Raw genomic sequence first — 15173 nt, forward strand, 5'->3', positions numbered from 1 at the left:
CAAGGCTCCCTCCTGGAGGCATTTCCCATGATGTCCGTGGAGAAGGTGCTAATTACTGAGCAGAGTGGACGAGACCACTGATGAGTCTGAAATCCTGCTCCCGACGTGTACAATACTGCTAGCCTCACCCCTTTTGTGTGCGCGGACACATTACAGAGACCGTTCACATGTCCATCAGTAACAGGCTCCTCAGGTCCAAACCCGTCGCTCTGGTCAACAGTTGGGCTACGGGAGCACAAAGAGATCTTCAGCCTTAGCCTCTGGGGGGGGGGGGATAACGACAGTCTGCTGTTTTCCCCCTAAATTTGCCACATAAAAGCCCTGAAATGTGTGTGTGTGTGTGTGTGCAGCATAGCTGGCACATCAGCCTTCCCTGACTGAATCATGATCTTATCTTTGAATGTGAATCAGCCCGTCACTCCTGTGAAGGAAGTTCTTTCATGCATGAGGCTTACAGCCACACAATTAAAAAAGGAATTCTTGGAGCATGTGAGGGTGAGGGTAATGTATTAAGATACAGCTTCTCGCTCAACACATTTGCTATTCATTCAGTGCAGTTTCAATACTGGCTTTAATATGTCCTTCAAAGTCCATCAATCATTGAAACATTAGGCCGGCCACTGTAATGAGCAGTATGAAAAGAATTATGTGATAATAGAAATTGCGGCAATTAGGGAGGCGCTTAATCGCATTGAAACTCACTCTTGCCTAAAAGAACTGATTTCAAGTAGCTGAATTCTCTCGCAAAGTGTCAGACATCAAAGGGAGCTGGCAGCCATAGAGGCCCCTTTGTTATGCAGAAGAACAGCGCTACTGTGTGTTAAATAAGAGAAGCTGTTTTTACGGTGTTCGTCCACACCAACACTCACGCGCACTCATCCCTTTGGTGTGGGGCATTGGTATGCTGTTTTTGTTTTGGAATTGACAGGAAGACAAAAATCTGAAAAAATCTAAAATTGAGACATGACAAACATCTCTATCAGCGAGGTCTTCAACACGTTTCCCAGCCAGTGTTTTTCACTTGCCGTTTTGTGCCTCTCTCTGCGTCCCGCCATCGCCCTCGACTACCCGTCATTATTCATGGTGCGAGCAAGAGTTGCATAGCAACTGGGGCGGCGGTGCTCACCACTAGGCCAAAGGGCTGGCTTGGGTGCAGCAGCCAGAAGGGAAGAAGGGTGAAAGTGGAACAGCTTTGAACTGCTGGGTGTCAGAGGAGTCCCAGATCTTTGATGTCAGCCAGACCCGCACAAAATGGCCATGTTAGCCTGAGTCAGCGAGACCGCAGGAGGGCGAAAGGGAATGGATGTTTTTTGGGGGGCGGCTGGTGGAAAACGAGGATGAATAACTGACTGCAAAGTGAAGACTAAACTTAGCTTTGTCTTTGTCTTTGTCTTCCCTTCTCTTAAGATATATCTGCATATTTAAAGGAGCACTCCTTGATTTTAATCCAATAATACACTTTTTATTGATTCTCCTGACGTTCCTCTATTTGTGCATCCAGTGTGTGCGCTCAGAAAAGCTGTTCCTGCACAGATCTGGCTCTGGAAATGGGAAACAAACCAAGAGGCTCAGACCTAGCCCTATACTATTCCACCTAATCAATAACCTTGCTTCAGGAGCACTGAAGAAAGGGAGGGTTGTAACTGATTGGCCGTTGGGCTCATATCAACAACCAGGATCGAGGACTGCATGTTTAAACCTTGCAGACTCGTGTAGAGGAATATTTCTTTCTTTCGTTACCTCAGTTCCCTCCTGAAGTAATGAACTTTCCGGAAACCTTTCCACAGTAATGCAAATGAGTTGCTTGTTTCACTAACAACTTGTTTCCTCATGTTGTTCCTTTTGTACTATAATCAAGAAGGAACACTCATGAAAACTCAGAAGTCATTCCTAAGACCTGAGCTCCGGCTGTCACTAAACATTCCCCTTCCCCAGCTCTCTGGAGAGGGGCTCAGTGTTCTCATTTTAATTGCACACCTCCAACAATGATTTATTCCAGCAAGGTGGAAGATAACCCCCACACACACACACACACACACACACACACACATACACAGAAACTGCCTGCCTGGGCTGGGCTGGGCTGTGTCTGGCCTCGGCTCAAGGCTACTCCGTAATTAAACTGAATGGCCACGCTGCTACGGCGACGGAGTTCACCAGGCAGTTACCGCACCTAGCTTCTTATCACTACAGAGAGCAGGGCTGCCAGAGGTGGATTTAGCCTGTGTGAGCTGTGGTGGGGGACATTGCTGTGGTGGTGTGTGTGTGAGCGTGGTAGGTGTGTGAACGTGGTGGCTGACATTGTTTGGGGGGGGTGAGTGTGAATGTGGTGGCTGACATTGTTGGGGGGGGGGGGGGGGTGAGTGTGAGCGTGGTGGGTGACATTGTTGGGGGGGTGAGTGTGAGCGGGGTGGGTGACATTGTTGGGGGGGTGAGTGTGAGCGGGGTGGGTGACATTGTTGGGGGGGGGGGGCTGAGTGTGAGCGTGGTGGGTGACATTGTTGGGGGGGGGGGGGGCTGAGTGTGAGCGTGGTGGGTGACATTGTTGGGGGGGGGGGAGTGTGAGCGGGGTGGGTGACATTGTTGGGGGGGTGAGTGTGAACGGGGTGGGTGACATTGTTGGGGGGGATGAGGGTGAAATACGACCCCTCCCATCCCCGGCGAGTGTGGTCAGCAGTAGAGGAACTAGAGGATCTATTGATTCATGTGAGGGGACCACAGGCAGCAGAGGGGGATGTGGGACTGTGTGTGTGTGTGTGTGTGTGTGTGTGTGTGGGACTGTGTGTGTGTGTGTGCATGTATCCAACCGAGTGCCAGTGAGTGAGAGAGAGTGTGTTTGTGTGCGTGTGGTAACAGGGGTACTCACTCTATCTTTGCGATCAGCTTCACTTACTTTCCTTCATTCTCCCCTCAGCCCTCCATCCCATTCACAACACACACACACACACATACACACACACACACACATACACACGTGCACGCACAGGGTCATTTTGAAGTGCTGACAGTCCACTGACGTGTGTGCCAGGCTGTGGATTGATGCGAGTAATGATTCCAAGGTGGAGATCCTAAATTAAAGTGACAGAATGAGTGAGAGGCACACGGGGGTTAGCGGCTAGCAGTGAGCTACGGACACCCACACACTTCTTCAGCTACACTTACACCTATCTGTTCTCTCCTAGCGTGCTCCTCACAGCTACACACACACACACACACACACACATCCCCCCCCCCCACACACACACAGACAGACACACCCTGCCCCCAATCCAAAATCACTTGAGAGAGGAGAAACAGAATTGGCCACAGAGCCACACAATAGATTTCTTGACTGGAGTTCCACTCAGTTGCTGTGGAATTAGGGGCTGATTTGCTGCCCCTCCCCTCTTCTCTCCCACTCTCTGTCTTTGTCTTTCTCTGTCTGCTCTCTGATTAACACTCTGTGTGTCAGGCATTCATAATTGCCTGTGGATTGAACTTGTCTGTGCTCTTCTCTCCCTCTGTCTCTCGTCTGCAGGATGGGTACTCGCAGTATCATTTTGTGGGCTCGGCGTCCACAATAGAGAGGGACAGACAAAGGCCGTACTCCTCCTCCCGAACTCCCTCTGTGTCTCCCGTGCGGACGTCTCCCAACAATCGATCGGGTGAGTCATGCCCTGCACCTCTCTCTCTCTCTGTCTGTCTCTCTCTCTCTCTCTCTGTCTCTCTCTCTCTCTCTCTCTCTCTGTCTGTCTGTCTCTCTCTCTCTTTCTCTCTCTCTCTGTCTCTCTCTCTCTCTCTCCTTCTATCTCTCTCTCGCTCTCTCTATCTCTCTCTCTCTGTCTCTCTCTCTGTCTCTCTCTGTCTCTATCTCTCTCTCTCTCTCTGTCCCTCTCTCTGTCTCTCTCTCTCTCTCTCTGTCTCTCTCTCTCTGTCCCTCTCTCTGTCTCTCTCTCTCTGCGCACACACACACACACATATTCAGCCTCTCTCTGTCTCTCAGTCTCTTTCTCTGACAAACACACATACAACTCACACACACATATTTGGCTTCTTTCTCTATATCTTTCTCACACAAAAACAGCATCTCCCTGCATTCTTTGCCCTTTCCTGCTTATTCTTTCTCTTTTCCCTCTGTGTGTGTGTGTGTGTGTGTGTGTGTGTGTGTGTGTGTGTGTGTGTGTGTGTGTGTGTGTGTGTGTGTGTGTGTGTGTGTGTGTGTGTGTGTGTGTCTGTGAGTGTGTGTGAGTGTCTGTGTGTGTGTGTGTGTGTGTGTGTGTGTGTGTGTGTGTGTGTGTGTGTGTGTCTGTGCACTTTCTTGGCATCTAGCCCCCTTTTCTGTCCTCTTTCTCCTCCCCCTACCTGACCTCAGCAGTAAAGGCATTTCCTTGACTTCAGCATGTGAACCGCTGTCCTTGGTACTGAAGTTCTGCACTCCCTGCTGCCATTGGTTATCGTAAAATGACTGGAATTGGATGCTTATCCCACTGGGGAACTGTCTTATATATTACCTGTTCTCTTTAAAAGACACACCCTGTGAAAACTGTGACAAATGCAAAACATCAGCACCAAACTTGAAACGAAGTGAGCCAGCAAAACAAAAGTAAACAAACAAGTTGTCAACAAAAGCAGGAAAAATTTGAACTATACATGTCAGTTAATGCGTCATTTAACGTGTACATTTTGCAACGATGAAAACCCGACTAATGGAAATAATATGATAGCATTATAGAAAAACATTCCAAGTCCCCTTTGAGCACCCAGTCTCCATTTTAAGACACTCTCTCAGCTTCTCTCTCTCCCTCTAGCACACATGATGGGCTGTTAGCTCTAGAACCTATTCTGGAACATGGCAGTATGCCTTGATGTAATGAGCCCGTTCTGAAGCTGTGGTGTGATATGTAGCCCACAGCTGTAACACCTCATCACGGATGTTAGACTCTTTGAACATCCCTTCTGTTGACAACTCTAAATGGGTCTCGAGTGTGTTGAAGCAGAGAGAGCTCATGACTGTAGAAGTGGCTTAGGCCCGTATTTTGCCTTGAATAAGCTCATATAGCCATCAGCTCAAGAACTTTGTCCGAGGCTACAAGCTACTAGCCTGGCCATTACCAGCCTGTGACTCCATTTCATTACGTCTTTCAGTCTGGGCCAACCCAATGCATTTTGGTTTCCGAGATGGGCGGGTGCTTATCTTGAGGTTTAAAATCATTGGAGTTCCCTTAACCAATCAGCAACGTTTAGTAAGCATTCGGTAGATAAAACTCTTCCCAAAGCCAGTTGGGAGAAGAGCTACGACGTCCTTTCCAATCATAAAACTTACAAGAAAATGCTCTTGTTCTCCTTTTAATTTTCTGATGTTCTCGAGAGTTGAGACAACTTTTCCGATAGCTTTTCGTGTCTTTTCCTCCAAGGCGAGTTTTGCGTCACAGCTCTGAACTGTTCGCTGATTGGTCCTGCAAAATTTTGAGTTCTGGAGACGATTGTCAATGGGGTTGGGCCAGACTGAGTATGAGCTTGAAATCAATTCAGGCGGAAATACGTAGGCTGGTGTCACCAGGCTAACAAGCTACGGGGCTAGAGTTCTTATTGCATTTACACTATGGGCCATGGAACCACTGGCAAATTCCGCAACCATAGAGACACTACACAACATTCCATGGGCGGATACACTTAACATTGCTAACGACAGAAGCTAACAAAATATGGAGCCAAACACTGTCTTCCTCCTTGCTTAAACAGTGCTACATTATATAAGCACAGTGCATCACATACAAGACAAGACAAGGCAAACGCATTTAGTCTAAGAAGACAGCCTATCACATTTGAAATGCAACTGAAAAAATGCGTAAAGTCTGCAGACTAAGGCAGGTGTAGTAGATGTATGGCCACAGTCCATAGTCCACATCTTCCACAGTCAGACACCTTTTCTGCCTCTCTCTCTCACTTCTCACCAGGTTGTTGCCTCATTTGCCCGGGGCAGTCGTTATGTAAAGTGGCTGTCCGGGCGTGATTTTATGGCTCTAGGGTTGTGCTAATAGGTCATTCTCGCTGAGCTGTGTGTGTGTTCACAAGCTGGTGCCCCTGAAACCCCAATGGGGCATGTCTGCCCGTGAATGACTGTGAGGGGAGCACCTATTTCACATGTTCTATGTGTCCCCTCCAGGGCCAGGGCACACAGCACTTAAGCATGTTTCACACAGTCTCTCCGCCCATGGAGCGAATCAGAGCTATCAGAGTGAGGGGTGTGTGTGGAGCTGTGAGCACAGGCACTGTGATGGAGACAGAAATAAAGAGAAAGAGGGAGGGAGAGAGAGAGGGAGTGGGAAGAAAGAGAGAATGACAGAGAGAGACAGAGGAAGAGAAAGAAAGAGAGTGATAGTGAGAGAGAGGGAGGGAGAGAAAGACAGAGAGAGTAGAGGAGTGAAGCCTGCATTACACACAAGGGACCTCATCTGCACCTCGCAATTAACTGTTGAGATACATGTGAGGCCCAGGGGCCGTGCAGCTCCCCAGACCTGACGCCACTGACTAATTTAATAACGCACTGCAGCACTGCAATTATTCCCTCCTCGTACCCCAACCTCGTCACTCTGCTGAGAGGGAGAGGAGGCAGGGCGGTGTGTGTGTGTGTGTTGCTGTATGTGTCTCAGTGTGTGTGTGTGTGTGTGTGTGTGTGTGTGTGTGAGTGTGTGTGTGTGTTGCTGTATGTGTCTCAGTGTGTGTGTGTGTGTGTGTGTGTGTGTGTGTGTGTGTGTGTGAGTGAGTGTGTGTATGTGTCTCAGTGTGTGTGTGAATGTGTGTGTGTATGTGTCTCAGTGTGTGTGAGTGTGTGTGTGTGTGTGTGTCTCAGTGTGTGTGTGTGTGTGTGTGTGTGTGTCTCAGTTGGTGTGTGTGTGTGTGTGTGTGTGTGTGTGTGACCAGTGGGCGGACGATATCTCCCATTAACTCCTTCATAATCCTCACCCACAGTACCACCTGGTACACAGTAATTAAAATGCTAAATCCAGACGCATAATTGGGTTCTAGCTGGGTGTGTGTGTGTGTGTATGTGTGTGTATGTGTGTGTGCATATATGCTGCTTCAACCCACAACCTTTACTGCTGTCACAAGGACTACAGAAAACATAGCGATTGCCACGCCTCTCAAGCGTATCACCCCCCTACAGTCATTGTGAGGGATAAGCAAATCAATATGAGTTACATGATGATTCTCCATGATGTCAGTGCTGTTAGATATGCAGTCATGTAATGGCCATGAATTGCTTAATCCATAATGTATTGTAGAATGACACTCAGCTCTGTAGATTGCCTGTGTCGGATAGTAAGTGATAGTGAGGGTGTTCTGCTCCGTGCGTCAGCGCTGTGCGTGTGTAAACTGTCTTTTGACCATGTCAGCCACCTGTGGTTGTAGTTTATGAAGGAGCGTTTGTTTTTGCGTTTTGGCCGGCGAGACGTGGAGCGTATCCAGAGGCCGTGGGAGGAGGCCGTAAAGCATTAGTGTGTGAGTGTGTTACCCAGAGGATGAGGCGTAAATGTGACCGAATGGCTGCCTGAGCCTCTCACCCTGCTGTGTCTGTTACGGGGGAAGACAGAGAGAGAGAGAATAGACACACCGGCGGGCGGGCGAGCGGGAGGGAAGCTCCTTGTTGTTTTCTGACTGCCTGGCACGGCACGGTACCGCACAGCAGGGCTGGTTGGGGAGATGCCCAGATGCCAAAGGGTCTCTGCCAGATCCCAGTGGTGTGGTTTGAAAAGAGATAACCAATCAGAGAGGTCCAGTCTGAGTTCCAAATGCATCACCCTGAGGATGAATGCCTGCTTTGCAGCACATCCAACACCTTTGACCTTCAACCTCTGGATCCCTGTTAAAGCTTACTGTGTGTGTGTGTGTGTGTGTGTGTGTGTGTGTGTGTGTGTGTGTGTGTGTGTGTGTGTGTGTGTGTGTCTGTGTGTGTGTGTGTGTGTCTGTGTGTGTGTGTGTGTGTGTGTGTGTGTATGTGTTGCCATAACACCATCACCATGGTATCTGCTGTCAATCACTGCCTGGACGTGCGTGCGTGCGTGCGTGCGTGCGTGCGTGCGTGCGTGCGTGCGTGCGCACTCACTCAGAGATACAAGGCCCCCAAGCACAGGCAGTAAAACACTGCCATCTAAAGTGAGGCTGTCTAAAGCTTGCTTGCTCGCTCTTTGTGCACTAGTGAGGCATGTTCTGAGAGGCATAAACAGACAGAATACACACACACACACACGCACTCATACAGTACACACACACACACACACACACACACACACACACACACACACACACACACACACACACACACACACACACACACACACACAAACACACACACACACACACACACACACACACACACATACACACGTGGGCACACTAGCACAGAGTAAAGAGCTTCCTTTACAGTACACACACACAGAGCAGAGGGTTTCAGAGCTATAGCACTATTTGGTCCTCTCTAAACACCAGTCAGGCTTTTATGGACGGATCAGATTACTCCTTTTTTTTCATTCTGGCTGTTATCTCTAATTGCGCATGACTGTCATTTCACACACAACAGTGGAGCCCTTCATGATGTGGACAGGCAAAGTATGGAACAATTACTGTTGTCACTGACTCATTGGGAAATTAGCTGGATCAGAGCAGGAGCAGGGAATGGATTCTGATATGCAAAAACTATAGGGTCTTCACAGATGATTAAACATGCGTTAGAGGTTTCGATTGAGATGGACGTTTTGATGCTGGTGTTACGGCCATCATAGGGCCACATCAGTGGAAGAGGTTTGAACAGTTTCAGGTCAACACTTTAAAACCCTAAAAAAGGCTGCGAAGTCCAGGCCGTTGCTCGGGGAGACGCGTGTTTGATGTATCTGACGAACCCCTGTTCATTTATTTGTTTGGTTTATATGCTCTACCGCTGCCGTCACACAGGCTGGGAGAGCCTTAATGTTACAGCTGGAGATTTACGCTCTCCAGATGCTGTTTGGTGCGAGCGAGACGAAGTGCTGTTTTTGGCCGCGCTGCCGAGTTAATCAGAGAGATATATCCGTCAGCGCCACACAGCCTCCTCTTGCCTTGGCTCACCTAAATCACTTTCAGGGTGCGGGTGTTTCCCTCCCATCCCTAAGTCATGGCTCCCAATATTGTGTCCCCTTCAGTCCAAATCCACCCTCTGTTCGAGTGGTTTGGGGATTGTTGTGCAGCTATTGAATCAGAGTCCCTCCTATCTCTGAGAGAGGATGAGTCACACACACACACACACACACACACACACACACACACACACACACGCACACCAATACAGCCTCTCTATCCGATGCTGTAATTAGCAGCTTATTTTATTATTGAAGCCTTATGCATACTTATACAGGGTATTCCTCTAATGAGGATACATTCCTCACTTGTATCCTTATATGGGGAATTTCTCTTTTGAGCATATATTCCTCACTAGTGTACTTATACGGGATATTCCGCTAATCAATATTTTTCTGGTTAGACCCGTGCTCACACAGTGCTCTAGGGAATGGACTGCCTTAAAGAGGAGTGTACCTAATCCAGTTCTACAGCAATGTGATACAGTTATAACATGGAATCAGTTAGAGCTGAAGAGGAGGGTTGGAGTTGTGTGTTGCTGTGGTGTGTGTGGCTCTGTGTCTTACTGCTTTCACGAGTGAGTGACCTGATTTGGTCGTGGCAAGGCCTCTGATTCAGGGGATACACAAGAGAGGCCGACACAGGGAAGGGAAGGACAGAGACATTGAGTGTGAGAGATGAGAGGGTCAAGAGAGGGGGTAAGAGAGACTTAGTGGGAAGAGAGAGAGAGAAAGAAAGAGATAGGAGGGTGGTGTGAAGAGAGAAAGAGAGAGGAGGGTGGTGTGAAGAGATAGACAGAGAGAGAGAGAGAGGAAGAGGGAGGGAGAGAGAGAGAGAGAGAGAGAGAGAGAGAGGTGCTACAGTGGCAGGGACAGTGGTCTGGTGAGGGCCCAGGCCATGAGGGCTTTTGGGGCCTGGGGTGCACTGTGCACCAAACTGATAGAGCTCCTGCTCGCTTCAAACACTCAACAGAGGGAGGGAGAGGAGAGGAGGGGAGAGGAGAGGGCTGGGCTGGGCTGGGCTGATCCGTTTAGGCATTTAGGGGATTGGCAGGAGTGCTCTCTCTCGTCCTCCCTCTCTTTCTCTCCGTCTCCCTCCCTTTCTCCCTCCCTCTCTGTCTCTCTCTCCCTCTCTGTCTCTACCCCTCTCTACTCTCTATCAGTCTCTCCCTGGCTGTGACTGTGTCCTTCCCTCAGCTTTGCCAGCCTCTGCCGGGGTAAACAAATGTCTTCTCCTGAGCTGTAGTGGCAGTGTGGCAGACAAGTGTTTACAGCTGGAGATTTGTGTCACCTCTGCAGCCCACAAACACACACGCAAATGAGGAAATAGAACACTGCTCACTGCATACTCAGCCAGCCAGTAGTACTCAGGATTCGTACTAGTGCTTATTAGGAAAGAGAACACTGCTAACAGCATACTCAGCCACCAGTAGTACTCAGGATTCGTACTAGTGCTTATTAGAAATGAGAACACTGCTCACAGCATACTCAACCAGCCAGTAGTACTCAGGATTCACACTAGTGCTTATTAGAAAAGAGAACACTGCTCACAGCATACTCAGCCAGCCAGCAGTACTCAGGATTCACACTAGTGCTTATTAGGAAAGAGAACACTGCTCACAGCATACTGAGCCAGCCAGTAGTACTCAGGATTCACACTAGTGCTTATTAGGAAATAGAACACTGCTCACAGCATACTGAGCCAGCCAGTAGTACTCAGGATTCATACTCTGTATTTATACTATCTTCATTAGGAAGGAGAGTGGTGCTCAGAGAATACTCAACTCATCATGGAGTATTATTCATGAATTCATACTCAGATGTGTTAGTACTTTTTTTAAGAATCTAAAATATATTTGAACAATTACCTTACATTGCATATGATTCAGTATCCTCTGGGCTTTTTTCTAAATGGAGATTCTGCTTCATTTGTAATGAGAAAGCACTGTTTCATTACTATCGCTATTACTGTCAGGCCTACGGATAGTATGGGTACTATTGTAGTATGATTGTTAAAGTATGGGTAGTATTGTAGTATGGGTAGTATTATAGAATGTAATGATTCTAGCTTTCCTCTTAGTCATTATGCTTGTGCCGTAGCAGCAACCAATATCCACACACAGTATTAACATACATGTCTTGTTCCTGACCTACACATGACTAGCCAAGGACAGACAACATGGCACCTGTGATAGTGTTTAAGTAAGCGTTTAATAAAGTAGACCAGTAAGCACTTCCTGATGGTGTGGCTTGGCTTGGTGTGATGTGATGTGGGGGAATTTGCTCCTGTAGAATGTGACTGATAGAAGGAGCTGATAGAATCACCTTCATGCTGACACGCCTAAACATCCCTAATGATGACTAATGGAGCCACACACTCCTGTCATCTGCACACGTCACCATGGGCATGAGAGAGAGAGAGAGAGAGAGAGACACAGAGAGAGAGAGAGAGAGAGGGAGGGAAAGAAATGAATAATAGAGGCAGCAATAAAGAAGAGAGATAAGAAAGCATATGTTTTCCGGAGACAAATTCAAAAGAATCTATAAACTCTAAAACAGTCAGAGCAAAAGGAAGGAAAGAGGCCTTGCCGGAAGGGAGAATGCTATTGGATGTGTGTGGAATGTGTGCCAGGGCTGGCTGCACCATCACTAATGGCCGCCACTTACTGTCTATTATGTGGGTGATTTGCAGCCAGCGCCCCCGCCTCACCCCGGGAGATGGTTGGCCTCAAGGAACGCAAGACCGACTATGAGTCCACCGGCACCAACGCTAGTTACCATGGAAACAAAGGCGAGCACACGTCCAGGAAAGATGCCATGGCAGGTAAGTGTGTGTTTGTGTGTGTGTGTGTGTGTGTGTGTGGGTGTGTGTGAAGGGGGGTGGGCTCAACTGTAGCTGCTCGTGGGTATAACCCTATTAGAGACATTTTCTTTTGCCAACTGGAGACATTGGAAGGTATGTGTGGGTAGGTGGGTCTGGGTCGACGCAAAATCTAGTGGAGGCAAGGTATTTTTTGTTTCTTTGTTAAATAGGAGCACTGTGTTTATATTTTAAAGGGCAAATTGGTAGTTTGGGGGGGCGTGTTTAATCTCCTGTAGTGTGTTTCTATATGTCCTGTAGTGGGGTTTCTGTGTGTCCTGTAGTGGGGTCTCTGTGTGTCCTGTAGTGTGTTTCTGTGTGTCCTGCAGTGGGGTTTCTGTGTGTCCTTTAGTGTGTTTCTGTGTGTCATGTAGTGGGGTTTCTGTGTGTCCTGTAGTGGGGTGTCTGTGTGTCCTGCAGTGTGTTTCTATATGTCCTGTAGTGGGGTCTCTATGTGTACTGTAGTGGGGTCTCTATGTGTCCTGTAGTGTGTTTCTATATGCCCTGTAGTGGGTCTCTATGTATCCTGTAGTGTGTTTCTATATGCCCTGTAGTGGGTCTCTATGTATCCTGTAGTGGGGTCTCTATGTGTCCTGTAGTCCTCACCAGAACATTAGATGATGATTGGCTAGAGGAGAAAAGAAACCTACCACACTGCTCTTGAGAGATATGTTGTGTACTTTTTCACGTACATGAGCAGGAGGGTGTTAATAATCACTTTTTCCAATGCAAAGCACAGAGGTTTTCATGTTCATGAATTAAAACTGGCAGGAAGTGTGTTTTAACCCAGATAGTAGTCAAGTGACCTTTTCAGTCAAACTTATTTTCTTTTTCTTCTCTGTAAAGAAAGACAGCAGCTCTTGTGTATGTTCCAGGCAAACAAACTGACAGCCTACTCAAGTTCACACTGCGAACACTGTGACATATTAATTCCCAGAAATGGCTCTGGCATTTGCCCTCATCTTCTTTGTTTTTGATGTCTCACACAGTTCTCTCTCCCTCTCTCTTTGTCTCTCTCTCCCCCTCTTTCTCTTTTTCTCTCTGTCTCTCCCTCTCTCTCATCTCGCAGTGCAAATCTCTTGTGGAACTTCCACGCTGTGCCGGAACTCCTACTCAACTTCTAATGAAGAGATCAAGCACAACCAGGTGAGGGGAACAAACACTCCTTTTAGTTCTGTTCGCTTTGACTTCCCACCAAAAACAATCGCAGTCTCTGCATCTTTTTTTTTAAGCCTGTCTGTGCACTGTGCACTGGCTTTGGAAGATGCACGGAGTTCACATCAATCATCCACTTTTTATGTCAAGTTCCAGAAACATTTTGGTGATTGTTATTGCCCTGCTGTGAATTTGACATTTAAAAAACTCACCAGATGCTGTGCACATTTAATGTAACATTATAAATCCAGTCCTGTTTGCAAGAATTGCCTTTTCTGCGTCAAGGGAGCTCATAAAAAAAGTCCTCGTTAGTAGATAATAAGTGGACCAACTGTCTGTCTGTGTCTGTTAGTTAAGGCAAAGGGTCAGATGTTGCTTGCAAGACTTTATAGATTCAATTACACAAACGAATTCACAGCTCCATATGCTTGCATCCGTTTTTATGAAACATCTGGTGCCAACTCTGCTCATCTCTGGAAAAGGCCTGAAACTCCCTGACTTTACAGTTTTTACAAGCCCATTCTCTCCACCCCCCCCCCCCCCCCCCCCCATGTTCACTTCACATGCACACCAATGTCGCGCTGGTAAACAGCATCTCCTTGGAAACCCACAGAAACACACCCTGGCAGTATTATCACTAAGCTCTGCCGTTCACGTGGGTTCACCTTTGACCTCCTGTGTGTCTCCAGGTTACTGCTGCACAGCCTGTTGCTCAGGAGTGTGCCGTCCGCAAGGACTACGAGACGCTCCCGCCCTTCCAGAACTCCACGCGGAGCTTCGAAGAGGCGTTCCTGGAGGACCAGGTCCATCGCGCAGCGCCGCCCACCACCGATCTCAATATGCACCTGGGCCTGAAGTCAACTGGGAACTATGTGGACTTCTACTCTGCCGCCCGACCCTATAGCGAACTCAACTATGAGACGAGTCACTACCCAGCCTCACCAGACTCCTGGGTCTAGGGGTTCGGGTTGTTTGTGTGTGTGTGTTTGTGTGTATCTGTGTGTTTGTGTGTGTGTGTGTGTTTGTGTGGCCAGGGTCAGGGAATGGTTGGGTGTTTGGGGGTGAGTGCGTCTCTGCACTGGACCATCAGCTGATTGGCTGGTCTCAACGGGGAGGGAGGGAAGGTTTGGATGAATGTGCATGTGCATGCGACAAAACATTGTTTGTTCAGTTTGTTCAGAGCTGGTTTCCACACAGAGGCCTGCGGTTTGGTTTGAGTCAAGCAAGATGAGATGAGTGAGTGTAGAATGTGCATGAAGGTGAATAGAGATTGGAAGAGAAGAAAAAAGATGACGGTAAGGAAATGCACTTAGAGTATGCAGCCCTCAGATGGGGGCAGAGCCGTGAAGAAGTCCTGTTAGGGTGATGAAGCTGGGAAGAGGAAGAGGATGAGGTGATAGTAACGCTGCGGCAGGATAAGTGTGACGAAGCAGGGGAAATTAAGTCGTTTACAAGCTTAGTGGGAACAGCTTTTCTTCGTTTTCTTTCTTTCTTTTTTTCTTTTTTTTTGTACGTCATTCTTTTGACTGGTGAATTGAAGCTTCATCTTAAACTGATGGAATGTTGGTCTGTACTAGAAGATTCCTCCCAAGCCTTTTCGCTCTCTATATTTTTTTGTCTTTTTAAGTTTTGATTTGTACTTTTTTAAGTTGTCGATGTAAAGTATGTGGTGTACATTGCAGAGATACAAGTGCATTGTGTATATTACACGGATGCCACTTCCTCCTTCCCGTGGCTATGGACATTGTTTATGGTACAAAGGTAAAGAAAAAAAAAGACTTAAAAATATGTATCAATCATCAATGTCCCCTTTCCAGACAAACGTATGTTTTAACAGCAAGAAGGACATACATACATAGCGGTATTGTTTGTTCCGATAATGTGAGTTTGTTTGTGGCAACTAAACAAATGTTTGAAGCAGTTCCGAGACAGTTCAAACAGCATCATTCCACCCTGTTTGTCAAAGAAGTGCTTTTTCACTGCCTAAAAAAATTAGATGTAGATACTTGAAATAGAATCCTATTGATTTTCACCTACCAGATTTTTTGTTTTTTCAAATGATAGTG

At 47.5% G+C, this 15173-nt stretch overlaps 1 protein-coding gene across 2 annotated transcripts in view; it reads left to right on the forward strand.

The window, feature by feature from the left end:
- Window positions 1-14066, forward strand: part of ctnnd2a (catenin (cadherin-associated protein), delta 2a) — a gene marked incomplete at both ends in the record, with an annotated part of 269841 nt that extends 255775 nt beyond the window's left edge. For both annotated transcript variants that reach the window (XM_080854737.1, XM_080854738.1), the window contains 4 exons: window positions 3518-3644; window positions 11785-11916; window positions 13022-13098; window positions 13797-14066. In XM_080854737.1, coding sequence (XP_080710863.1) covers window positions 3518-3644; window positions 11785-11916; window positions 13022-13098; window positions 13797-14066 — 606 coding nt within the window. The remainder of the gene's footprint in view (window positions 1-3517; window positions 3645-11784; window positions 11917-13021; window positions 13099-13796) is intronic.
- Between the last annotated feature and the right edge of the window lie 1107 nt (window positions 14067-15173).

Source organism: Sprattus sprattus, assembly GCF_963457725.1.
Source record: "Sprattus sprattus genome assembly, chromosome: 17".
Taxonomy (NCBI): domain Eukaryota; kingdom Metazoa; phylum Chordata; class Actinopteri; order Clupeiformes; family Clupeidae; genus Sprattus; species Sprattus sprattus.